The sequence below is a fragment of the Suillus subalutaceus genome (assembly GCF_016647625.1).
Source record: "Suillus subalutaceus strain FC151 chromosome Unknown DFJ58scaffold_109, whole genome shotgun sequence".
Classification (NCBI taxonomy): Eukaryota; Fungi; Basidiomycota; class Agaricomycetes; order Boletales; family Suillaceae; genus Suillus; species Suillus subalutaceus.
This window is the reverse complement of record NW_024540358.1, coordinates 12,178-35,871: the sequence shown is the minus strand read 5'-3', so window position 1 is coordinate 35,871 and position 23,694 is coordinate 12,178. Positions and strand designations below refer to the sequence as shown.

Sequence of the window (23,694 nt, the reverse complement as noted above, 5' to 3'; positions counted from 1 at the left end):
ATCTTTCAGATACTTACACTGGTGCGTTATTGGATACTCTGAAGTATCCCTCTTTGACGATACTTTTTAGAATGACTCAAACCTTGTTCAATGAGGAATTGGACTTGTTCGACAGGCCATCCTCTCCAGCCTTTCCCCTTCCTGACGCCAACTATGCATATGAACAATTTGGTGGAGGCCGTCGGTATGAAGAACCAACGGTCGAGCTGACTCCATCAAGGTTGAGGAGTCATCTTAAGGCCACAGCACGTGACACCGGTGTCATCAAAGGCGCTTCTATTCAATGAAGGGGGGGCCAACAAATGCAGATAGTGCAGACAGTCAAGGTCCCATGCAACCAGGTGCCGCGCCCTTGCAAGGACCTGCACAGCCAGGCCCGAGCACTGCATCTTTGGATCAGCCTCAAGATGATGTAGCAAGTGATTCAACACTTACCATTGCACTGAGTGGCACTCGGCACCACTCACCTTTTACAGGTGATGTGACATCACTCACTGTCCCACAGGGTAGCAGCCGCCACCCATCACCCTTCACAGGTGACATGGCTTCCCGACCCCCAGGTCCCGCGTCTCTTAGCAGTCGGCACCCATCACCCTTCACAGGTGACATGTTCTATGGTTCAATGGGTGACCAGCCTACTTGGACGGGTCAACAGACACCTATGTATGATCTCATGGGCTGCCGAACCGTTCACGGCCTTACTCAGGGACCAGGCTCCAGATCCTTCTGCCTTCATGCATAGCTTCCTCGGTCAAGTGCCACCTTTTGATCTTCACTGCGGATCTCACTCAGCCCCTCAAGCTGGTCCTGCACTTCCGCCCTCCACGAACATTATCCCACCCACACCGCTTAAGGACATGAATGATCCTAGCGTCCCCACTGCACACACCCCAAGTCCCGGGCCAAGTCAGCAACTCGACATGAGCCACTACTCTCCTGACTCCAACAATCACGAACGGTTTCCTGAAGAAAGCCTTACTTCATGCTCTGAGGAACTACCAGTTGTGGGACGCAGGTCTGCAGAGACCAACGCTGCACTTGATGCAGGGTTTGCGGCCATCAATCAGAACTTGCTCGAATTATCCAGGTCTACTGCGATGCCAATGAATCAAGTAATCAATTTGTTCATGAAGAGCCGTGGATGCACCGCAAGCAGTATCAATTACTGGAACCTTTATTCTAATTATTTCAAGGACAACTCAAAGCAGGAACTCACCCGACTTCATCAAGATCTTCCGGTTGGAGCACGCACACCTAGTAAGTTCTCAATATGCATCCATTGCAGTATGCAAATTTATTTTTTCACAGGTGCTACTGTGCGTAAAGACTGCTACACGAAGTTCAAAGACCAGTACCCCAACACATTTCAAGATATCCTCAACATGCATGATGAGATATCTTCACTAGGCGGAGTGCCTCAAACAGTCAGCCGGTGTGCGCAGGCATTCCAGAGGCTTCAGAAAAGGGTGACTAATATTGTAAGTGATTTCATTATTGGCGTCTCGGCACTTATGTACATTCATTCGTGCAGTTAGATGTTGCGTCCACTAAATTTGGGTTTGAGTCTGCGACGGTTATGTGTGACAAGATTGTCAACCAGGATGCTTCACTTGGTCATGTACACACAACACCTGGCGCGACAGATGTAAGTCGTCAAAGTCATGTCTTAACCTTGTGCACTTATTAATATTCTGTGATAGTTCTTTGTCACATGATGCCGCGCAGACAATGACACTATCATCGGTCACCTCAAAGCCCAAGTTTAGTGAGTTTTTCTTTTTATCTTGAAGTTTACACTATCTCATTCAATGTCACAGTAACTCAATATCATTATCTACTGTCGAGCTCGCATTCATGGAACAGGAAGATAATATATGGCGTCCTCTTCCAAAGTTGTAGATTCAAAGCGCCCCAATTCTAAGGACCCTGACCCCGATGACATGGATCAAGATTCTGACCCTTTGGAAGGACGCGAAGACAGTATGAAATGGATCAAGAAGCAAATTACAAAACAAGTTGGTACATTTTTGGTTCTCTCTCATTATTTTCAGACTAATTGACACTCCTACCTCAGCCATGTTCGGAGGCAAATTCGGCACCAACAGGACCTTTCCTTGGAAGCTCATGCCGAATGCACTTGCAGACGACAATGTGTGCATCAAGGGTTACCCTGCACACAAATGTCTCCTGCCAGGCGAGTCATGCAGGATTACCTCAAGTGCAAAGAGCAAGGGTGTTGCTGGTTTGACACAGAAGGAGGTCACCATCCTCGTCGAAGCTTTAAAAGCAAAGTCCATGTATGTCGAGAAAGTTGACGTTAAGGAATGAGGTATGTAATCGATTCATTTCTTCAAGATTTTGTTTTTCTGATGTTTCAATAGCATTAGTATTGACCTCTCAGTGGCCCGTAATTTTCGGTGAAGCTCCTCCATTGGACTACCCTCATGCACATGCTCGATGTCTTTTCGTCGATGAACATATCAACTACAATGGTCCCCCTTGCATCAAGTCTAGTACAGCAACTACGAAAATCAAGAAATCTACGACTTCAGTAGGGAAATCTGGTATGCATCTGGAGGTAGTACCTCCCCCATCACGGCCGTTTAAGGTTGTTGCCCGGCCGCCACCTCACAAGGTGATCGACGTTCAATCCACTTCCCCCGATTCTCAAGACGCAAATGACCAACACCAAGAGGACTCTGAGTCGGAGTATGAGGACGCGTCTCACGGAAAGAGGAAGAAGAGGAAGTCCAGTGGTGAGCTGCATGCATCAAAAAAGCGCACTTCACCTGTAGACATTCTCCCCAAAGCAGGGAGGACGGGCGTGCAATCAAAGGAGACACCAGTGCTGTCACAATCACCAACAAAAGGAGGTCCATTATCCCCATTGACAGTAGAGTCATCCGGCGATGATCAAGACCTCCTTGCAACTACTACTATGCACCTTCATGACGGCCCTTCTGAGCAACCTGCAAACACCAAAGGTATGACATCTTCTATTTATTTATTTCAGTAGGCTAACAATTGATTTTATAGCTCGTGTCAAAGCACATCCGGTTGTGAAGGGCTCTCATTGGAAGCCAAAGCCGATGTCTCGTTATGGCTGCACCCTTCGTACCATATACTCTGACGCCGACTCTGACACTATTGACGACAGGATCGAACCCAAGTCCCAAAAACTCGAACCCAAGTCTCAAAAACTCTCTCCAAGGAGCGCAGACAACTCTGCCACAAGTTCTGCAGATGTGCCTGCAGATACTACTGAGGTGGCAGCCACACCACTGTCACAGCCAAATATTGAGGTGAACGGTGCACTCCTGCAGTCTCCACCAACTTCAGACACAGTTCAATGCGATGTTGCCAGCGATATTGGCCAAGTTCTGGGGCAAACGGACACATCTTTTCCCACAGAGCTTCCTCAGGCTGTGCCTCATGGAGGAGCAGAAGGAGCGGGAGGCATGGGAGGAGCAGTGGTAGCAGGAGGTGGTGATGTAGGAGGAGGAGCGGTGGTAGCAGGAGGTGGTGATGTAGGAGGAGTTCAATTTGGAGGAGGAGGAGGTAATGGATTGGTGAGCTGAGGTGCCTTGGATGACAGTTTGACCAGTCAAGCACCACTGGAGCCCCACAACCTCCCCATGAACACTGATTGCCAATCTGAGGAGTCCATGCGCTGTCAAGAGCATCTCCATCATGAGATCCGTGATCCTCGTATGCCTAGTCGTGGTACTCATGACGCATCCTATCCAGTAAGTGATACACTCTGATTTTTGCATGATTAAATTAATGTCTTGGCAGATGCAGGATTACCAACGCTGAGGGAGAGGAATGATAGCTGCGTGCTAGGGGGAAGAGTGGGAAGTGGGCTCTCAAGTGCTCCTCTGGATACGAGTGGAAAGTCGTCCCAAGGGGATTGCTACTGAGAAAGATTCCTCTAGTGAAAGGTGAGGGGGATCTATAACCAGTGGTTCGGTCTCGAAGCCTGAATGGGACACTGAGGCAAGTAATGCACCCAAAAGTGAAGAGCGCTAGCTAAAGGCGCCTAAACGCGCTAATAAGGTGGAAAGTGCGGAAAAGCGCACTTCGTGCAATCACAATGGAGTGCTTTGAGTAGAGTTGGCAATCAAATGGGGGAATCAGGACTTTGAAAGATGTGGAAATAGACACTTAAAGGTGTCAAAGCAGCCAATAGGAGGGAAACAGGTGTATTCAGATAGAAACTCAAGCTATACACTTGGATGGTAGTGGAGCGGAAGTAAGTGACAGGAAAATGAACATGGTGACATGTAGGTATGCTAAGCAAGTTCCCACGGCTCAGAGCCGAATAGGAAGTACTAAGGTAAATGGTGAGGCAAGTCAGGGTCCATAACGAAGATATGATGATAAGTACTAGTGCCTGCGTGACAGAGTATGAGTTCTGAAGAAGGAAAAAAGCACCAATGGACCTTGGAGGACTAGGACAGGACATGCAGAGGACAGGTGACGGATCCTAAGGAAATGCGACAAAGTGCACTGCAACGCGCTTGAACACACCCGAACGCGCTGGTACACACCAAAGCGCGCGCTGCACGGAAGTCATATGAGAAGCACGTTGCAAGGATATCGAGTGCATCGTGAAAAGGCATGAATTTGGCCCATATGAGCCTGCAGAAACACGAGTCTCTACAATGCCTCCATCCACATGATCTATACCCTGACCACTATCATACTCGCAATCATACACGAGATGTGTCCCCAGTGGCAGAATCCAGCGCAGATTACAGCATGGAACAGGCACACAGTCGCTCACAGGCATACTCCAACCATGACAGGTATAGCCCAGCAGTGGACTATGGATACACGCGTCGTGAATATGGATACCCTCCCCGTGGAGATTTCGACGATCATGGCATGGGAATTCCTCCCCAGCACACCAGAGGTTACTATCCTGACCCCCACACTCATGGGAGACAAGCAGGATATGGCACCGCGGACTCCAGTGGGCCGGTCACAATTCACGCAGCCCATACTATGGACCAAGTCCCAACTTGAGCTCTCAGGCAGAGTACCCAGGTAAGGCGCCTCCTTCTGCTTGATTTTATGTATCTCCTTTAGCCTCCCAGTTCATCATTATGCTTTCTATTTTTTGTCCTCCAAGTTGCAGTTCGGTCATTTCCACCTTCTTGCCCATCCCTGTTCTGCTATTCTGCCTTGACTATTATGCCGCTCTTGTTTGCACCACCCTCGATGTGTTTCTTTTCTTGTTCTGCTGTTCTGCCGCTCTCGTCTGCACTGCCCTCGATGTTTTTCAGTTCTGGTACCTGACTCTTTTAATACATCCTAGTACTTCTGTATGTAGTTCAACATCTTGTCGACTTTTGACTTGCTGTTACCATCCATCCAATATATTGAGTGTGTTGCTCAAATCAATGTGTGAAATTTTCACAACTTCTACAAGCATGGACATCGAGCAGAACACTCGTTGAATAAAAAACAGAAAACATAAGTGAATATGTGACACTGGCAGTCCTCCAAAACATCGCAAATGTTCCCCCCAAGATCTCCTTGATGTTCCTCTCAAACCTCCTCAATGACCCTCTCAAACCTCCTCAACAACCCTCTCAAACATCCCTGACGATCCCTCTCAAACCTCCTTGACGACCCTCTCAAGCATCCCTGACGACCCTCTCAACCCTCTCCGATGACCCTCTCAGACCTCTCCAACAACGCTCTCAAACCTCCCCAACAATCCTCCCAAGCCTCGCAGACACTCCTCTGAGACCTCTGGTATTTGTTAGTTTATAAAGGAGAAGCTCACGTACCTTGGGAGGAAACTTCAGTAGAATCTGGAGGCAATGGGTGGAGAAGCTTTGAGTAGGGACGTCTTAGAGACTGGTTATTGCATACCAAGAAACCCAGTCTGAAAGACCGTGAGAACGTCGAAAAAGTGCTGCCAAGGGTGTTGATTTGAGAGATGTAAATGTCACCTTCAAGAGATAAAGGTGTATCTGGTCTAGTTCTTGTGGAACTCCTGCTGTTGCTGTGCGCTGATGTAGAGTATTGTTCTTGATCCAGGAGGTAAACCATTGGCAGCGAATCATGCCTGTAAAGTGTTAGAACCAACATGACAGAGATATAATACGAACCTAAAAGAAAGCTATGCATGGGATCAATCACCATCATTTGCACAGGGTCAAAATATGGTAGGCATGAGAGTTCAAACCATTGTGCGCTGTGTTTTTTGAAGAACCCATCACGTTGATCTGTCGGAAGATCTCAGTATTCTCGCACACGACGTATATGCTCTTGACCATCTCTCGCAGGAAACTCTGCAATTGAAGAGTGTGAGTCATCACAGTACAACACAACGAAGGCTTACTGTCATAATGCATTGCATCCTCTGTCGCTAGCTTGCTTTTAGGTATATGACATCGAGTACAGAACCCTTCCTCCTTGGAGTGGTTCCCAAACCCACAGACTTTACACATTGCGGGATGGTCGCAACAAACGGCAACCAAGATCACCCGAATTCATCAACCATCAGGATGCTCAGGTGTCTTGATGAATATACCATTATCATACAATGCGAGAAGGTTGTCAATGTAATTCTTCATAAAGTGTTGGAGCTGGTCACTGTTGAATTCTTTGGGTCCAGGAGTGATGCCAAATAACAATAGATTCCGTGGGCGATACCTTAGAGAATTGGTGATTAGTAGATTTTAGATTGTATGATGACATGTGACATACCGTAAATGTGTTGGCAGGTTCGCGATGCAGCTCAACATGACCCTGGAGCTGTGGGAGCTAGACGCAGCACTTCGTTCGTAGCTATACCTGTGCAAAATGTAAGGGATGATTCTGGACGAGGATTTGAGCATACCCATCAAAACCAAGGGTAATCCCGATCCTCAGCTCATCTTGATCACTGCGATCAGGGCTGTTATCGAAAAATAACTTGCCATCAGCTCCACGTAAGGACTTCCAGACTTCACCATCTTGAATACGAGTCCTGGTACCTGGTGGGCTCTGATCTTTTCGCCACTGATCCACCTCCTTTTCGATACCATCCTGCCAGATAAGACGGAGAAGTGTGTTGGAAAGAGGATTCTGGGCACATTGTAGCTTAGGTTTGCGTTTAAAAGGGGCGGAAGAGCGGGTTTTGGGACCAGAAGTAGGTGCTGGTGTTGATGAATTGGGCAGGGATGGCATAGCGGTATTTTCGTCTGATGGAACAACAGCTTCAGATGATGATGCTGTAACTCGTCGAAATAAAAATACACCACAATCCAAACAACGTGCGGTGGAGTCGGAGTCTGGAGGAAAGACGCGACAACAGCTCGGACATAGCAGATGAATGTGGAACTGGTCACTAAGCTTGAGTCTTGTGTAGACAGTTTTGAGAGTTTGTTCAGGTTTATCTTGTACCCTGAAAACACCGAGCCCATAGAATATGACAGCAAGCACTTTTAAAATGAGATTATTAGCGCGATGCAGAAGGTGATAATGGAGGTTCAACCACAGCACTAGAAGTAATATAATCTTCCAGAACCAGTAGGGTGAAGCATTGTCAAGGACCTCACAAGCTGGTTGAGATGGACGATCAACTGGTGTGTCATTTGTGATTGCAGTAGTATCCTCATGTCACATTTCATCACTGCCAGGAACTGCTGCTGCAGGTGCGAGCATGTCTTCGCCGGTATTTGAGGGTGGGAAAGCCCTATCGAGGAGACAAAGCAACGATGTAGGCCCTACTAGTGGCTCACTGGTACGTTGAGGGCCACTATCCTTGTCCTCCGCATCTGAGAAGTCATCTAAAAGCGGAGGCATATCAGAAAACTGATGACCATCAGGCATCTCCATGTCGTTGAGAAACATATCCTCGGTCTCGAGAAGTTGGTCTTGCTGTAGGTTATCACCTGTACTTGACTGGATCTTGTCGATGTCCATTTCAGACGCAAAGTCAAAGCCAGCAACAGAGACGTCCATTTCGCTGACTGGTGAAGGCATTCTGGATGCGAGCATGTCGAATAAATCTGCATTAGTGTCTGCAAGGTCCATTGGAGGATCAGAAGTTGCCACTGATGTGGGATGATTGTGAGGCTGGAAAATTCCAGTAGGTGACGAAAGTGGCAGCGACAGAGGTACTGCAGGTGTCCCGATGAGTAGTTCTTGGTGTTTCAGGGACTGTGTCGGTACTACAACATTGATTGATATATTTCAGAACATATCTTACACATTTTGAAAGAGGGGGACACACCTGAACACTCGCCAAGTTGTGGAATGTCTGTTTGCATCGCCATGCTACTACCAGACGGACCTGCGACTATCTTCATCACCTTTGCATGCGCTTGTGGAACCAGTTTCGACTTTTTGGCCTTTTCTTCCTTCTGACGGTGCTTGCGTTCATCGTACTTCGGTATCTTCTTGCCTTTCGTGCCACATTCACTGACACACTCCCCGCATGTACATGCAACAAGGCGTTTCTCGCTGTCATACTAGGATAAATAGTGAGCTGACAGTCATTCCATGATGTACAGTAAGTAGCTCACCTTATTCTTCTTTGCTAGCTTTCTGGACATTGAGTATAGAAGTTCAGCTGTATGTAGTTGATGGTAGGGCAGAGGGGTGACGGGGACTTAGAAATTTTCTGACTTGCGACTCTAAAGCTTCGAACGGTAACATCATGTCCATTCACCTGTATGTACATCACGATACCTAAGGTAGACTAAAATAAGCTTATTGCGAATCTGCCGAATGAGCCGAGGCGTGTGGACGGTAGCTGGACGCAGGTGGACACGTAGGTGTTGCAGCACTGGAGACATATCCGAGGGTAGGTTGGTTGACGAAAAGTATACGAAGTTATACCTGACGCGGCTGATAACAATTGTACAGATGGTTCGTTGACATATGTTTTCTCAATATAGCCACGTGTAAACACGTGGCGTAGAGACAGGCCTGGAACGCAGTGACTCTCGGCAGCATCGGAACCCTTTAAAAATGTCAAAATTTGACAAGTGAACTCCGATGGGCTGAGCTCGCGAACTGAGCCCAAGAATTGAGCAGCCCTATTAATCATAATTCCTCCATGTCATAATTCCTCCACGTCATAATTCCTCCACATCATAATTCCACGTCATAATTCCTCCAGGAGTCCATGCATCATGCATCGTGCCTCGGAAGCGCAGTTAGCGCCAGTTACAGACTAATACTAGTCCCTCCGGCGCAATATTGTGGTACATCCTGCCCTCAGTATGCCGCTCATCAAATTTTCACAAAGCTTTTGCAGCCCGTCACGGTACCAGGCCAGTGCTAGTGAGGCTCCGGGCGTACATCAATGATTCATTGATTCATATACTATATATAGGGCCTCTGGAAGTCTCCATTAAGCAGACTCAAATGATCTCTGGGATCTTACAATCGCACCACGTTCTGAACTTCGCGCCGTACTTCAAGCCTTTAACTTGCGGGGTCTTGGCTCGATTAGTAAAAAATCATCCAACCATTCGTCCCCCACGCTGAGAACTTGGCATCATATCTCAGGGTCCTGGTTCGATTGGTTAAACCATTCGCGAATTAGTGCGTCCTATCTGGCTATAATACTGTGACACGGTCTGCGACGTTTCGATGTTGTCTGCAGTTTTTCAGGACGATGTCGCCCCTTCTGCCCCACTCCCTGGGTGCTGATGAACCCAGAAGACTTTCTCTTACCCGCAAACTGGTTTTGTTGGTTATGTTCTGTCTTACTCAATTTATAGACACCTTGAATATCTCAGCTCTCATATCTGCCATCCCTGCACTTGAGGCGTCCATGGGTATGACTGAAATTCAATCCACTTGGGTGTTTAGTGGGTTCCGATTAACTTTTTCATCATTCCTGCTTATCGTGCGTGCCCATCCGTGAATCCTGACTCGTACTTTATGTAACGCATTGTTTTAGAGTGGCCGTCTCAGTGACGTATACAACCCAAGTTAGTGCTATGCTACTCATACTTGACGTACATGCTGAATGGCTCACAGAAACTGTATTCATCGGAGGAGTGTCCACTCTTGGTATCCTCTCGCTATGCGCAGGGTTTGTTTACTCTACAGTTCCTATCCTCATTCTCAGAGCAATCACCGGAATAGGTGATCATTCTCGCTGGCGTGTTGGTTCCGACTGACGGAGGTCGCTTCCTAGCTTCTGCGATGACGATTCCCTCTGCCCTGAAACTCCTGGTCAAGGTATTTCCAGATCCGCTAGAACAAGCTCGGGCAGTAGGGTTCTTCGCAGGCTGTGGTGCGGTGGCCAACAGTGAGCATCCCGCATATCCTACTAAGACGACCCTCATGATTCTTTTACATAGTGGGCGGTCTTGTGATCGGTGCAATGTTCGTTCAATGGGCGTCTTACCATTGGGTCTTCTGGTTTGTGGCATGCGTGGCTTTCCCGGTGGCTCTGATTTGTATTATCATAATACCATCACAAATCGGGGAGACTACAGGCACTCGTAAGTCTAAAGGGGCGAAATGGAGATCTCTTGATTTAGTCGGCGTTAGCATTTTGACTGGTATAAATCTTTCAATATAATCCTTCTTTGTGTCGCTGATGAGCCTTGATAGTTGCCTTTATATTATTGATTTTCGCCGTGACATCCGGTTCCACTGATGGTTGGAAATCTCCGGTTGTGTTGGTCCTCCTGATCATTTCAATTATAATGCTAGTTGTGTTTTTCTATTGGGAAACACTTTTGCCTGCGGACCGAGTCGCCATGTACGTCAACGGAAATCCTGGCGTCGATTTTTGGCTTATCTTGTACCAGACCACCGCGCACGTGGTTCTATAACAACTTCTCTGTTCTGTTCGCCACTGCACTTCTGCCATCCTTCTGGTGGAGTGGGGTTATGTTTGTTTTTAGCATCATGTGGCAAAATGTGTTTCATTGGTCAGTGATGTCGACGGCCGTCCACATGTAAGGTATTCGCTTTCACTTTATATCGCCAACCATCAACACTTTGCTCTCTAGGTTGCCAGTCGGTATCGTAGCCTTCGCTGCGAGCTGCACTGGATCACTTTCTCGCATCTACAGTCCAAAGTGGATTATTCTTACCGGCCTATCGTTGTGCATGATCGCCACCTTGTTGCTAGCGCTCGGTGGGGGGAAGCCCGAAAACTATTGGCCCTATGTGTTCCCAGCATTTGTACTTGGCAGCGCCGGAGTCATGGTGACTTTTTCACATACGAAGTAAGTTCCAAATAATAGCAGTCTTCCGAACACGGTTTACTTGCTTCATAGCATTGCTATTTTCCAAGCTGCGCCTTCATCCATGTCCGGCACAGTTGGTGCCATGTTTAACGGTGCACTTCAATTTGGATCCGCAATTGGCCTCGCTGCTATAACCTCAATAGAGACATCCGTGGAGGCCACTCATGGAGGTTCGCATGAGTACGCCGGAAGAGCTGCGTCGTTTTGGTTCCTTCTTGGAATTGTTGCTCTTCAATTCATTTCGATATTGACCTTTTACGACCGCAGTACGGACCATAAACCCCAACCAAAGTATGACGATCCCATGTATTATACATCACACAGCACGACGGACTGCGGCGAAAAGCTCGGTGATAGGAATGTAACCACTGCAACTGACGTAAACTAAAGTGTATATTTCTTTGGACAACTTGCCCAGACGAATTTTCGATTACGCACCGCTACTTTCTGAGGTTTGACACTTCACTCGTAGTGTACTTATATGCATGAAGATCTTCACCACAAATAGGGACTTGACCGATTCTTACTGCTTATTGGTCGCAAAACAGAGGTGGATCCGGCAACTGGTAGCGACTCGTGTTGGCTGTTCCGAACTCCTTCAATATATCATCGTCGACCATGGCGGACCTACCATCTATCCCGCGCTGGATTGTGACCCTCGAACGCGGTGGCTCGGTGTTAGTTGCCGATTCACACATTGGGAATGAAGATCAACTGCTTGCGGCAAGTTGAACGCTTGTCTTGTTGCATGTTGAGTCCGGCGACGAACCCCGCCTAGCAGTTCACCCGGGACAGATTGGGATGTGGACTTTGTGATACAGGAGCTTGTAATCTACTACACGTACTTTGGATTCGACCTCAGGAACATTGACTGGTGACTGGCGCGCTACTTTCTTGAGTAAGGGATCAAGGCAGTGGAACAGATGGTGATTATCGGCGAGAGTGGTCATCCATTTGAGCTTGGCCTTCAGCTATAAGCCAACGTCGATGACAGCGTCGATAAAGCCAAAAACACGAAAATATCAACACCTACGTACACCACATCGATTTATTCTCATCCTCCAGGGTAGGTCCAAACAGGAGCGGCTTGTTATACGTGTCTGAGAGCTTAGTGAGGATGTCGAACATTTCTGTGCTCTGGCTGGGATCTTGAAGGTCACGGTGAACGCGTTTAAATCGTGTCTCACCTCAAGTTAGCCAGCTCTTCAGCACGTTACACCCTAAAGAGCTCCGAACTAAGTTTCTAGAGAGCCACTAGATGTCATTATCGCGATTATGGCCCACAGCTGTGTCACGGCCACGGAATGACGGGTACAAATAGATTTGAAGCTGGGCGCTTCAAAGTTTGATTTAGAATTGATTTAGAAAACGCGTCCGTGTCAATTATTCTCACGACTCATTACTTCGCGTCTTCCATGACCTCCACGAGAGCCAAGGACTTCCTCGCTAAAGAGCTGTTTATTAAGAAAAATGTGGTACGAGGGACGTGCACCCTCAACGTCTAACATCGACGCGATTATCTTTGCCAGGTCACATTCCGGTCCTTGAGTCGCGAGCTCGGTATTCACGTCAATGACGCCAAGAAGTAAGATACCTTAATCACTTCGTGTTGAATGGAGTGCTACATCTATGCAGTGAGCTTGCCGCGTATATAGCGGAAACAGCAAACAGCGACACGCCATCATTCGCGACGTACATGGTCTCTGGTCAGATTGCTCCACTGCACAACAATGGAAGCCTTGTTGATGCAATGGACGTCGGTCACGATGATGACAATGCACACCAACCTGTAATGCACTCGAAGATAGTTCTGGTAGACTGCGATGGTCTGCAACGTCCGTGTTGTTTGCTCTTCTACGCGCCCTGATGCTAACGAGAGCGGCGTGCCACAGATGCGAAAGCTCAATTCTCCCGTATACATTCCGTGTATATATACAGCTTGTCGCCTTCAGTCATACGCGTAGGTGCTTCATGCAAGGGCAGACCAAACACACTCATGTTTGGGCAGGACGCTGGTTTGATTTGCCAACCGACGGTCAGTGTCCGGACTACAGACGCAAAGGGTAATCCCGCGCTCAATGGGAAGATAATCGGTGAACACGTGAAGGTCGTTCTCGAATACTTTAGTTCCTCTTCGCGATCTCACAAAGACACAGACCAGGAAAGGACTACCCAAAAATGTCTCTGCAGCATCATCATCAAAGACAACCTTAGATGTGCAGAAGCCAATCGTCCCCCAGCCGTCTGTTTTACCGCGAAAAGTAGAGCAGACGACAGACAAGGGTAAGCAGAACGAAGTGTCAAAAGACAAGGAGCATGCAAAACCACTTGCTGCAGCGAAGGAACAGACCAAGCGGACTGGTAAACTAGATTGGAGTAAGGGCAAGAGTAAGGAGCAGGAGACTACATCAGGAGCACGTGTCAAGGACAAGCCTCAACCTAGGCAGGATACTAAAACTTCGTCGTCATCGGCAAAGTTGGCCGATAAAGCGTCGGGTAATGGTGATGTGGGTCAGCAGTTGATGAAGAAGCCTATCTCAAAGGTGCCTGCAGTCGAACCGAAGGTACGTTGGCATTGTTATTTCTAGGGAGGGTCTATGATTAATCATTACTCGCCTCTAGCGAGCTACTAAGCGCAAATCGCCTGATCCATCAGACTCGGATGTAGACGTCGAAGACAAGCCATCGCCTAAAGACAGGAAGGCGATGCCTTCCGCAATGAGTAATGCAAGAGTGAAAAAGGGTGTCGTGATGTTGGATGACGAGGATGAGGAAGTCCCGAGCAAGCCACACAAAAAATCACTCGGTCGACTTTAGACTCTGAGAGGAGCCGTGCGGCAATGATGGATATTGATGATGGTCCGTTGTCACGGACTATACTTCATGCTATGCTAATCAGCCAGCAGATCAAGTTGTCAGAGCTTCCCGCTTGTCCTCTCGTCGCCCCCGATGATGTGGTAGATGATACTGGTGACGAGGTCGACCAAACTGACGTCGACGCTCTGATATCTAGCCTCGGCGAGGAGGAGGAGGAGGACGTCAAGCCGCCAGACTAAGAAGAGGAAATTCAAGAAAGTAGTCCCGTCGGGCGCAACGGTTTGAAGAAACGTCGCGTCTTAAAAAGTCGCACCACCACCGATGCCAAAGGCTACATGCGTATGTTCAGGATTCCCAATTGATAAATGCGCTATTCTCATGATAGTTCCCCAGAAACGGAAGATTATTCTTCATATGAATCCGTCAGCGAAGAGGAAGCTATGCCCGAGAAGCGAAGAAGAGGAAATCTAGGAAAGTGGTCCCCGTCGGGCGCAACGGTTTGAAGAAACGTCGTACCATGAAAACTCGCACTACCACTGATGCCAAAGGCTACACCCGTATGTTCATCATTCCAAAGTGATAAACGCACCATTCCTCATCAGGTTTTCCCAGACACTGAAGAATACTCCTTCATATGAATCCGTCAGTGAAGATGAAGCTATGAAAGTTGTACCTGAGGATGCAAAAAAGTCCAAAGGCAAGAAAAAGACAGAACCGAAGTTGAAGGCTGAGGCGGGGGACAAACCGGTAACAAGCCAATTCAAAGATCAAGGAGACGAACTCCTTACGCGGGGACTAAAACCCAGGCTGGGAGAGCACCGAAACGTGGTGGTCTTTTGAATTTCTTTGGACCCGACAAGAAATAGCGGTCGGGTTATACTAGGGGACCAGGCAATGTAGTTATGATTTTGGTTATGCAGTTAGGATAGATAGGCGCTCCTTGGATTATGATATCAGGTGGGGAAACGTGACAACGGTTCAGTGGTCTAATGGTTATGATTTCTGTCCACACACAGAAGGTTCTGAGTTCGATCCTCAGCTGAACCACTTTTTTGCAGTTGCTTGGTACAATTCGGTGATTGGATATCTTGTTAGGTAAGGACTGGGTGATAGTGGTACGATACCTTGCGATCCTCGCAAACGGGCAGACACTGTAAGCATAAGTACGAATAAGCATAAGTCGTAAGCTCAAGGTGTGAGCTCCCTTGTAAATATTTAAATCTACCACCAAACAACCCCTTTCATTATTCTCCTTCCGGTTCTAACTACTTTCGCTTTTAAGACCTCACCATCTGCTCCAAAATCTGCTCCCACTTCTACGATGCCGCTCGGATGTTGATTCTGATAAACTCGCTCTCCCCCACCTTCCCGAGACGCATTGACTTGGTCAAATCCCAGGCCAGCGTACCCTCAACTTTCGCAGCAACACCAAGACACAGACCCACTGTCATGGGTACCGCTTTATGCAAGACGCCCATCGAGAAGGCATGAATATCAATGTCATGATCTGTGTTACACGACGGTGACAGCACTGCAATTTTTGGCTGGGCTTGCGTGTCTGGATCAAGGCCCATCTTAATTGCACCTGCCTGTCTGATAGACTCCATCAATTCCCGCGTATTAGGGGCTGAAAAATCAATGAGGGGCGAGGAGCGAAGACACGCGACCACAAGTCTGCATAATGTTTACAAATAACTGTGGGATTCGTGGCGTCGACAAGGGAGACTGGGATTTCTTGGGCGTGTGTGTTCACGGAGTCAAGTGGCTTTCCCTGTCGGAAGTAGTTTTCCAGTACGCGCACCTGCTGGAGAGATAAATTCGAGAGTTATTTGTGAAGCCTTTCCCGGGACCCCTGCCATCGTGGTCTGTGGTAGGTCTAGTTTGGGCTTGTAGGCTACCACCAGAAAAGGGTCACGGGAAACGTAGTATCAATTGTTTTATTTGTATTCGTGTTATGAACTTGAATGGTAGTGGTGGTTCTGGATAGAGCGCAAGGATCTCGGGAAACAAAATCCTTCGTCCATGGCGAATACACCAATCATACTGGAAAAGGTTTCCACAGTTTCCAGAGAGGTCGATGGTGGTATCACGGATGCCCACTTGGACAAAAGTGTACTCGGCATCAATGCCTTGCGCCTGCTGTTCCACAGAGGCTGGGCCAACGACACATATTTTGGACAGGCTTGATATACCGCCGCCCATGCCATTGATCTGGAGACCATTGGCCGTGTCTGGGAGCCCATAACTTCCCCAGGAAGATGGGGCCCCCATTGGGATTGGTCTTCTGGAAGATGAGGCCCTGTTCAAGAATACGCCTTTCGATGTTCCTCCACGGAGGAAGGTGGCTGGGATGGGGTTGAGAGTGGTAAACATCCTGCGTATGTGATGCGACTTGGGCGAAAGGCGAACGGTGGAGGGTAGCATATCCACAAGACGTGGCCCTACTAAGACTAGTTGACATAAGTCTTGAAGATCTAATCTAAAGTCTTCAGTTAGTCCTATCTGGATCTGACCACGTAAGTACTTTATGCTGACTAATTTGTCTAGAATGGTTGATCTGACGAATTTCAATCAGCTTCTATACCCCGCTAGCACACTCATTTTTCTTTTGTAGGAGCGGCTGGGTTCACTTTAATTAGTGAGAAGGAACAGGTCTCCCAATGGTTTTTGCAGGTAGCCTTAGGGCGAATAGCGTGTCTTGCGCTAAACAATTACGCTTGAGTCACTCCCGAGCATTGTACACGACCGCTCCACGATCATCACAGAGCTTGGGTACTCAGATTCTGCTGCCAGGTTAGCTAGCCCAAGACATTTTTCGACATCTCTCGTTACCCCTGCTCGCTCATCTCCTCTTCTATCCTCTCCGCGTTGGTCAGGCAATAATAAACCTACCCTCCAGCACCATCAGAACCTGAGAATGACGCGGCAGAATCGAGTAGCAAGTCTGTCAAGTTTGATGGCGCAGACGATGAAAGTCCAGCAGGCTCATCCGCCCAGTCATCGTCCCCACCGTCTTCTTCTTCTGGTGGAGATAGTAGCGACGGTTCCGATCCACCACCCACCACCTCCACAACCGACACCTACCCCCAGCTCAATAGCTAAAACAATCCGTACCAGAAGTCTATCCCCAGGTTCTTGCTCTCCCAATTGCACGACGTCCCCTCTTTCCCGGTTTTTACAAGGCCGTTGTCGTTCGCAATCCGGCTGTCGTTGCTGCTATCAAGGAAATGATGAAGCGAGGACAACCATATCTCGGCGCTTTTTTTGCTAAAGGATGAGAATACGGATAGCGATGTCATTACGGATATTAATTCGGTTCATCCGGTCGGTGTCTTTTGCTCAGATTACTAGCGTGTTTGCTGCGAACAGTGGTACTGGTGACGACAAGGAAGAGGGTCTCCACTGCTGTTTTGTATCCACATCGTAGAATCAAGATAACGGAACTAATCAAGGCTGGTGAACATACTAGTACTGCTAAAGTGGCAGGAAGAGACGCAAACGGGTTACCCCCTCCTCCCACGCCCACTGAAGGTGATGTCGCAAACATACCACAAGGTATGTCTTTCACAACTCATTGCAACAAGTAATTCATTCGTCCCTCTCAGGTCCTGTTCACAACCTCGTTCCTGCACAAGCATGCCATCTCCATCGTTCAGGTAGACAACCTCGTAACACAACCATACAATAAGACGACCAGTACATTCGTGCCTTTATGTCCGAAATTGTTTTCCGTTCTTCAAGGACATCGCCCAGCTAACCCTCTCTTCCGCGACCAAATTACCAACTTCTCTATCAACCAGGTTGCGTCCAATGTCTTTGATGAGCCCGACAAGCTCGCAGATTTTGCGGCCGCTGTATCCTCTGGTGAGGTTGGAGAACTTCAGAGGTGCTTGAGAGTCTCGTCGTCGACGACCGTCTCCGCAAGGCCCTCCTCGTTCTCAAGAAAGAGCTTATTAATGCTCAGCTCCAGAGTAAACTCTCACGCGACGTGGATAGCAAGATTGCGAAGCGCCAACGCGAGTACTACCTGATGGAGCAGCTCAAGGGGATCAAAAGGAGCTCGGTATGGAATCAGACGGGAAGGACAAGCTCATTGAGAAATTCAAGGAGCGTGCCGCCTCGTTGAAGATGCCAGAGGGCGTTCGGAAGTCTTTGACGAGGAACTCAACAAATTGATGGACTGGAACCTGCTGCTTCGGAGGCGAATGTGACGCGTAATTACCTCGAATGGCTTACTCAGGTGCACATTTTGTCATCTTTCATTTTTTTGTATTGACGCTTGCGTTACAGATACCATGGGGCCAGCATACACCGGAGAACCTACTCCATCACACACGCTCAGACAGTTCTTGATGAAGACCATTATGGCCTCAAAGACGTTAAAGACCGCATACTGGAATTTCTTGCTGTGGGTAAGCTTCGGGGAACAGTCCAAGGCAAAATTATCTGCCTTGTTGGGCCTCCTGGCGTTGGCAAGACATCTATTGGTAAATCGATTGCCCGCGCGCTTAACAGACAATTCTTCCGGTTCTCGGTCGGTGGTTTGACGGATGTAGCAGAGATCAAGGGCCATCGGAGGACGTATGTTGGTGCGCTTCCTGGAAAGATCATCCAAGCGCTGAAGAGGGTAGGGACGGAAAAATCCGTTGGTCTTGATCGACGAGGTGGATAAGATTGGGAGAGGTATCAATGGTGATCCTGCTAGCGCGCTGCTTGAGATGTTGGGACCCTGAACAAAACAATGGATTCTTGGATCACTAGTGGTGTTTTCCGTCAGTTCACTTCTACATGACGTATGTTCATCCTTCTTAGCATGGATGTTCCCGTCGATTTGTCACGCGTTCTGTTCGTCTGCACAGGTGAGTTGTCGGGAGGATATCCCGTGTTGCTCGTACTTACACTTACACATTTTTCAGCCAACAACCTTGACACGATCCCAGCACCTCTCCTCGACCGCATGGAGGTCCTTGAAGTCAGCGGATATGTTTCCGAGGAGAAATGCGTCATTGCCGAAAAGTATCTTGGACCACAGGCAAAGGAAGCGTCAGGCTTGAAGAACGCCGACATTGTCCTCGAGCCCTCTACCGTCGATGTGCTCATCAAGTATTACTGTCGAGAAAGTGTGTGCGGAATCTGAAGAAGCATATTGACAAGGTGGAGATTACGCCAATATATTATATGCATAGCTCACGGGTGCTGTAGATCTACCGGAAGGCTGCACTGAAACTCATCCTCGACCTCGGCGAAACTGTCTTCCCTGAACCAGTCCCAGCTACGGCAACCAGTACACCTGCCCCATCGAGTGCTGCCGATCCTCAGCCTAAGACTGTCGAGTCTCAAGAAACCACCTGCCAACGAGCCTAATGAGGTCGCATCAGATGAGAGTACACATAATGAATCTGGCGACCGCAAAACTGTGACGACACAGGAGCGCAAGCCACTACAGATTCCTGATGATATTCACGTTCGCATTACGCCAGAGAACCTGAAGACTACGTCGGTCCACCTGTTTATCACAAAGACAGGATGTACGTGTCTCCTCCACCTCCAGGCGTCAGCACTGGTCTAGGATACTTGGGCAATGGGTCGGGTGCTGTCATGCCCGTCGAAGCTACTGTCTGTTCGTTTTCTACAATTAGATGCAGATTATGCTCATAGTTCTTCTTCACAGAGCATGCCTGGTAAGGGTGGATTGCAGCTGACTGGTAAACTCGGCGAAGTTATCCGCGAGAGTGCGCAGATTGGGCTTAGTTGGGTCAAGGCTCACGCATACGAGCTTGGCATCACTAAGACGCCTGAGGAACAATTCCTCACGGACCGTGATATCCACGTTCACATGCCTGAGGGTAGTATTGGAAAGGAAGGTCCCAGTGCTGGGACTGCTATTCTATCGGCCTTTGTGTCTCTCTTTACCAAGACGAAGATCCATCCAGACATTGGTACGTTGTGTTGTTATATGAATTTCCCACTGACTCACCTTTGTGTCATCAGCCATGACTGGCGAGATATCGCTCGTTGGCCAAGTGCTTCCTGTCGGCGGTCTTAAGGAGAAGATCTTAGCTGCTCACCGTGCAGGTATAAAGACGATTCTAGCGCCCGCAGCGAACCGCGCCGACATCGAAGAGAACGTCCCAGAAAGTGTCAAGACAGGAATCCGCTTCGTATATGTCGAAGACGTACGGGAAGTCCTGCACGAAGTTTTTCGAGGTCAAGATATTGTTGAGCGGTGGAAGGATACGTTATCGTTATAGTTTGATTCCTCTGCTACATCATTACTTATTCTATTTCGTTCGATCGATCGACAAGAGGCCGATTGATTGATTGCTTTTCTATCTGATTGCGCACTTGCATAACTAGAGTTACTTTTACTTAACAACACGGTATACTGCAATTGCTGTATTTTATACAATAAACCCAACTCATGATCTCATGGCACCGTGATGGTCTTCTGTGTGCGCTTGTTTTGCATTGCGACTAATACAAACTTCTTTTGCGGCTTCCGACAAACCCGACGGTATCGCTGGTTATTTGCATTGTGCAGCGCGTGAAGCATACCTTATCTTCTGCTCGCTTGTGTCCGCTTTCTCATGGAACTCCGAAAGGACATCCATTTGTCTGTTCAAGTGATGTCATGTGCGCCGCCACTGGGGAGATGCTGTTAACTGTGCGTTCCCATATCTTTTCTCCATAGTAGTGATGATAAAGTTTTGGTTCCATCCATGGCAGGAGCCACAGATTGTGCCAGAGTGACTTGAGTCTCCTCTCATTGACATGAATGTATGACGTACATCGAACATTGCAACGATGGCAACACCGCGCGTTCTTGGCAGGCTCATCGCATCTTTCAGCACCTCCGTCAGTCAATTTGGAGAACACTTATCTCTAGTCGCGGTCTAAAGTTAGATAGATGCTTCTCCCGAATTTAGCTCCTTATCGGTCCCTCAATTGTCCATATAATGCAAGTTCGCTGCCGTCGATATTGTATTTTCCACTTGGAAGGTCTCCCTGCTTCGCTTTACATCATGCACGACATTGATGATTCCGTAGTGCCTGGATCAGTCTACCTTGTCGACGTCCAGGAGAAAACGACGGTTGTGCACGCAGGAAATGACAGTGCCATTGTGCTCAGTCCGACGCCTTCGAGTGATATTAACGATCCTCTGAACTGGAGTAGAGGCCGGAAACTTTTGCAGATCGTCTGCGTGATGATATGTGTGTCTTAAGAACTGACGGATGATGTTTGGACTCTTACTCAGTCTACAGACACAAGCGCTATCGGCATTGGGACAACCATGCTGTACTCCATCTTGCAGCCTATTTCCAATGATACGGGAATACCTCTTGCAACGCTTAATGCGGGCACCGGATACAGTGGGCTTGTCTCTATATTTCTTCTCGTGTTTATATTCAACGGTGCCATTTTTGTTATGAACAGTGTTTCTTTGTATGTCGTCGTCATTGTCCCCCATGATCAGTTTTAGATGATGTCGGAATACTAGTCTTAGGCTGGGGAGCGCTGATAAACCAGCCGCTCGCTCTTACCTTTGGAAAGCGTGGTATATATCTGATTTCAGTCCTGGGCAACACTGTAAGAGTTTGTGACCGCAAGATATTGACAACTTAAATCTTTGGCAGGCCATCTGTCTGTTGACGCCGTACATCAAGACGGAAGGCCAGTGGTATGCAGCACACTTTACAGCTAAACGCCACTCATTAATCATTTACCACCAGGATCGCCAGCAAAATCGTACAGGGTTATCTCTGCACTCCTGTCGAGAGTCTGTGCGAAGTCAGCATTGCAGATACAGCAAGCCCACTAAGATCTCTGTCTATTCAAATAAGCTCATTTCACCTAATAGTTCTTTGCGCATGAACGTGGAACGTATATTGGAATTTACACGCTCTTTCTGTTTGGGTCGGTCTTCAGTGTATAAACTTCGACTTATGCTGACCTCGCGAGCAGGTCAAACTACTTTGCACCACTCATCGCTGGTGTGCGTACCAAATTGCACATCAGTTTCTAAGTTTCGTCCTAATTTTTGATCAAGTTCATATATGATGGCCAAGGATGGCATTGGGTGATGTACTGGGCTGCGATCATAAACTTCGGTTCTCTCATAGTGTTGTTTTTCTTTATGGAAGAGGTGCGTCGCATGTGATTAGTACTGATTATTACTTACACCTAAGTGTAGACAAACTTCGTACGCAATACAAGTGAAGCGACAGAAGCCGTGCGCTTCAGTACCAAACCAGGTGCTGAGAAAGACGACAAGGAATCAACTACTTCATCTCCTGTCCCTTCTGGGGATTTGACAGGCATACCTAAAACATATTCGCAACGGCTCGCTTTATTTGGTGGGCGCTATGCGTCAAACAAGCTGCTGCTCACGATGACGTACCGTCCCGTAATTCTGCTGCGCTTCCCTGTCATTTTCTGGTAAGCCGTCCGTCGGAAATGTAGAGAATGCAAATTGACTTTTTCAATAGGGCAGGGTTTCAGTATGGAACATGTCTCGTGTGGTATAACGTCCTGAATGCCACTTGTTCATTGATCCTCAGCGAACAACCCTATAACTTCAGAGCGAGCTTTGTCGGATTAACCTACCTCGGCCCTTTGATTGGCATGTTTCTTGGGTAAATTTCTTCCTAGTTGCCCTCGTAATATCCTCTGACATTGGTGCAGAACATTCTATAGTGGGTGGGTGGGTGATCGGTTTGCTGTGAGATATGCTCGTCGAACGCGCGGTATCCGAGAGCCAGAGCATCGCCTTTGGCTCATGGTTGTTTCGCTTCTTTTATGTCCAGCTTCTCTCATCCTCTGGGGAGTTGGTGCGTCCAAGGGCATCAGTTGGGTCGGCCTCGTCTTTGGCATGGGCATCATTTCTTGCTCAACTGGTATTGGCTCTTCACTTTCTATAAACTACCGCCCTGGATTCATACAAAGACATGAGTGGGGAGGTAATGATGGCTGTCATCCTTGTTCGCGTAAGTACGCCAACTCGTCGCCTTTTGCACTCATACTGAATATGAGTTTTCTTGAATGTAGAATACCCTTTCGTTTGCTATTGTAAGTCGAGACATTTACTTTGCCTTAACATTTTGACGCGTGTTCTTACAGGGATATGGGATCACCCCTTGGCTTTACATGGGTTACCAGAACACATTTATATCTGCAGGCTTCGTCGGGCTTGCTATTACGATGACTTTCCTCATTGTTATCAAGTGGGGAAAGAGCTGGCGAATAGCGAGTCGTAAAAGATACTGGGGATATGTTGCTGATGGTACTCTTGGGCATTAGACACATTAACAAGCCGATTCTCAAAATGCCAAATGTCATTGGCACACCAGAAAGAAAGTTTGCTATGGGCCTCATACGATCTGTCGGAATTTAAAGACCCCTGTGGGGAATCTGGCATGTCGAGACATTACTTTTTGCATGCAGGTGAATGCATGCATGTGCGTACGGAAGGTTCAGGTACTAATCTCCCTGGCACCTCAACAAGGCACCTTTACCTTGGAATCAAATATTGAAGCGGCCAGTATCAACATACATCCGAGTCAACGCAGGAGTTGACTGGCTCGTCTCAAAGTAGGGTTGTACCATTGTCAATACCTGGAATCAGCCAAACGATACAGCCAATTTCAGGTGTTCCTACAT

The 23,694-nt window shown here is 47.9% G+C and overlaps 9 protein-coding genes and 1 non-coding gene across 10 annotated transcripts; 8 read left to right on the top strand and 2 right to left on the bottom strand.

The window, feature by feature from the left end:
• Positions 1-71: 71 nt before the first annotated feature.
• On the top strand, positions 72-1,715 carry DFJ58DRAFT_731632 (uncharacterized protein; the record flags this gene model as incomplete). Its single annotated transcript, XM_041386067.1, has 7 exons — positions 72-220; positions 271-419; positions 477-663; positions 707-1,257; positions 1,309-1,478; positions 1,532-1,645; positions 1,701-1,715. The coding sequence occupies 7 exons, from the start codon at positions 72-74 to the stop codon at positions 1,713-1,715; spliced, it is 1,335 nt and encodes a 444-aa protein (XP_041240286.1).
• Positions 1,716-1,874: 159 nt separating this feature from the next.
• Positions 1,875-3,816, top strand: DFJ58DRAFT_731631 (uncharacterized protein; the record flags this gene model as incomplete). The annotated part of the gene is made up of 7 exons (XM_041386066.1): positions 1,875-2,019; positions 2,075-2,297; positions 2,323-2,329; positions 2,402-2,984; positions 3,037-3,558; positions 3,610-3,746; positions 3,796-3,816. The coding sequence occupies 7 exons, from the start codon at positions 1,875-1,877 to the stop codon at positions 3,814-3,816; spliced, it is 1,638 nt and encodes a 545-aa protein (XP_041240285.1).
• An 819-nt stretch (positions 3,817-4,635) lies between these two features.
• On the top strand, positions 4,636-5,028 carry DFJ58DRAFT_731630 (uncharacterized protein; the record flags this gene model as incomplete). Its single annotated transcript, XM_041386065.1, has 1 exon — positions 4,636-5,028. The coding sequence occupies one exon, from the start codon at positions 4,636-4,638 to the stop codon at positions 5,026-5,028; it is 393 nt and encodes a 130-aa protein (XP_041240284.1).
• Positions 5,029-6,468: 1,440 nt separating this feature from the next.
• On the bottom strand, positions 6,469-7,086 carry DFJ58DRAFT_804561 (uncharacterized protein). The gene is made up of 3 exons (XM_041391035.1): positions 6,857-7,086; positions 6,724-6,810; positions 6,469-6,669 (listed from the first exon to the last, which is right to left on the bottom strand). The coding sequence occupies exons 2-3, from the start codon at positions 6,759-6,761 to the stop codon at positions 6,510-6,512; spliced, it is 198 nt and encodes a 65-aa protein (XP_041240283.1). The 5' UTR covers positions 6,762-6,810; positions 6,857-7,086; the 3' UTR covers positions 6,469-6,509.
• A 2,539-nt stretch (positions 7,087-9,625) lies between these two features.
• On the top strand, positions 9,626-11,607 carry DFJ58DRAFT_665341 (major facilitator superfamily-domain-containing protein; the record flags this gene model as incomplete). The annotated part of the gene is made up of 9 exons (XM_041382497.1): positions 9,626-9,859; positions 9,914-9,944; positions 9,994-10,101; positions 10,154-10,267; positions 10,320-10,523; positions 10,576-10,726; positions 10,776-10,925; positions 10,980-11,198; positions 11,250-11,607. The coding sequence occupies 9 exons, from the start codon at positions 9,626-9,628 to the stop codon at positions 11,605-11,607; spliced, it is 1,569 nt and encodes a 522-aa protein (XP_041240282.1).
• A 1,008-nt stretch (positions 11,608-12,615) lies between these two features.
• On the top strand, positions 12,616-15,017 carry DFJ58DRAFT_804532 (DNA polymerase subunit Cdc27-domain-containing protein). Its single transcript, XM_041391034.1, has 14 exons — positions 12,616-12,694; positions 12,749-12,804; positions 12,855-13,054; positions 13,112-13,179; positions 13,228-13,326; positions 13,376-13,783; positions 13,842-13,962; positions 14,007-14,078; positions 14,126-14,158; positions 14,181-14,257; positions 14,282-14,375; positions 14,486-14,593; positions 14,689-14,755; positions 14,803-15,017. The coding sequence occupies exons 1-14, from the start codon at positions 12,635-12,637 to the stop codon at positions 14,900-14,902; spliced, it is 1,563 nt and encodes a 520-aa protein (XP_041240281.1). The 5' UTR covers positions 12,616-12,634; the 3' UTR covers positions 14,903-15,017.
• On the top strand, positions 15,012-15,083 carry DFJ58DRAFT_t124. The gene has a single exon. It is a non-coding gene; the product is annotated as a tRNA-OTHER (tRNA).
• A 174-nt stretch (positions 15,084-15,257) lies between these two features.
• DFJ58DRAFT_717793 (uncharacterized protein) lies at positions 15,258-16,409 on the bottom strand (the record flags this gene model as incomplete). The annotated part of the gene is made up of 5 exons (XM_041384402.1): positions 15,258-15,377; positions 15,401-15,663; positions 15,838-15,922; positions 15,952-16,015; positions 16,081-16,409. The coding sequence occupies 5 exons, from the start codon at positions 16,407-16,409 to the stop codon at positions 15,258-15,260; spliced, it is 861 nt and encodes a 286-aa protein (XP_041240280.1).
• A 192-nt stretch (positions 16,410-16,601) lies between these two features.
• DFJ58DRAFT_804528 (Lon protease C-terminal proteolytic domain-containing protein) lies at positions 16,602-20,473 on the top strand. Its single transcript, XM_041391033.1, is given in 20 exon segments — positions 16,602-16,773; positions 16,830-16,903; positions 16,936-17,079; positions 17,154-17,245; positions 17,310-17,360; positions 17,380-17,448; positions 17,471-17,572; positions 17,642-17,900; positions 17,921-18,099; positions 18,120-18,176; positions 18,238-18,287; positions 18,354-18,681; positions 18,701-18,756; positions 18,849-18,895; positions 18,953-19,128; positions 19,158-19,190; positions 19,239-19,369; positions 19,517-19,652; positions 19,708-19,975; positions 20,028-20,473. 20 exon segments carry the CDS (start codon positions 16,697-16,699, stop codon positions 20,285-20,287), a joined length of 2,589 nt encoding a protein of 862 aa, XP_041240279.1. The 5' UTR covers positions 16,602-16,696; the 3' UTR covers positions 20,288-20,473.
• A 66-nt stretch (positions 20,474-20,539) lies between these two features.
• Positions 20,540-23,661, top strand: DFJ58DRAFT_804523 (major facilitator superfamily domain-containing protein). The gene is made up of 14 exons (XM_041391032.1): positions 20,540-20,669; positions 21,000-21,248; positions 21,300-21,407; positions 21,536-21,624; positions 21,672-21,715; positions 21,768-21,843; positions 21,896-21,964; positions 22,085-22,180; positions 22,229-22,473; positions 22,524-22,670; positions 22,720-22,931; positions 22,981-23,021; positions 23,083-23,103; positions 23,155-23,661. The coding sequence occupies exons 1-14, from the start codon at positions 20,663-20,665 to the stop codon at positions 23,332-23,334; spliced, it is 1,584 nt and encodes a 527-aa protein (XP_041240278.1). The 5' UTR covers positions 20,540-20,662; the 3' UTR covers positions 23,335-23,661.
• The last annotated feature ends 33 nt before the right edge of the window (positions 23,662-23,694 follow it).

Bases quoted from the DNA above. Each gene is read 5' to 3' on its own strand.
- DFJ58DRAFT_804561 (XM_041391035.1), bottom strand. From the start codon at position 6,761: ATGTTGAGCTGCATCGCGAACCTGCCAACACATTTACG. The intron at 6,670-6,723 runs GTATGTCACATG...CAATTCTCTAAG, and splicing joins AACCTGCCAACACATTTACG to GTATCGCCCACGGAATCTAT.
- DFJ58DRAFT_804532 (XM_041391034.1), top strand. From the start codon at position 12,635: ATGACCTCCACGAGAGCCAAGGACTTCCTCGCTAAAGAGCTGTTTATT. The intron at 12,805-12,854 runs GTAAGATACCTT...ACATCTATGCAG, and splicing joins CACGTCAATGACGCCAAGAA to TGAGCTTGCCGCGTATATAG. The intron at 13,055-13,111 runs GTCCGTGTTGTT...GGCGTGCCACAG, and splicing joins AGACTGCGATGGTCTGCAAC to ATGCGAAAGCTCAATTCTCC.
- DFJ58DRAFT_804528 (XM_041391033.1), top strand. From the start codon at position 16,697: ATGGTTTTTGCAGGTAGCCTTAGGGCGAATAGCGTGTCTTGCGCTAAA. The intron at 18,177-18,237 runs GTTCGGAAGTCT...GCTGCTTCGGAG, and splicing joins CGTTGAAGATGCCAGAGGGC to GCGAATGTGACGCGTAATTA. The intron at 19,129-19,157 runs GTGCTCATCAAG...CTGTCGAGAAAG, and splicing joins TCGAGCCCTCTACCGTCGAT to TGTGTGCGGAATCTGAAGAA.
- DFJ58DRAFT_804523 (XM_041391032.1), top strand. The intron at 22,932-22,980 runs GTATTGGCTCTT...ATTCATACAAAG, and splicing joins CATCATTTCTTGCTCAACTG to ACATGAGTGGGGAGGTAATG. The intron at 23,022-23,082 runs GTAAGTACGCCA...TCTTGAATGTAG, and splicing joins TGGCTGTCATCCTTGTTCGC to AATACCCTTTCGTTTGCTAT.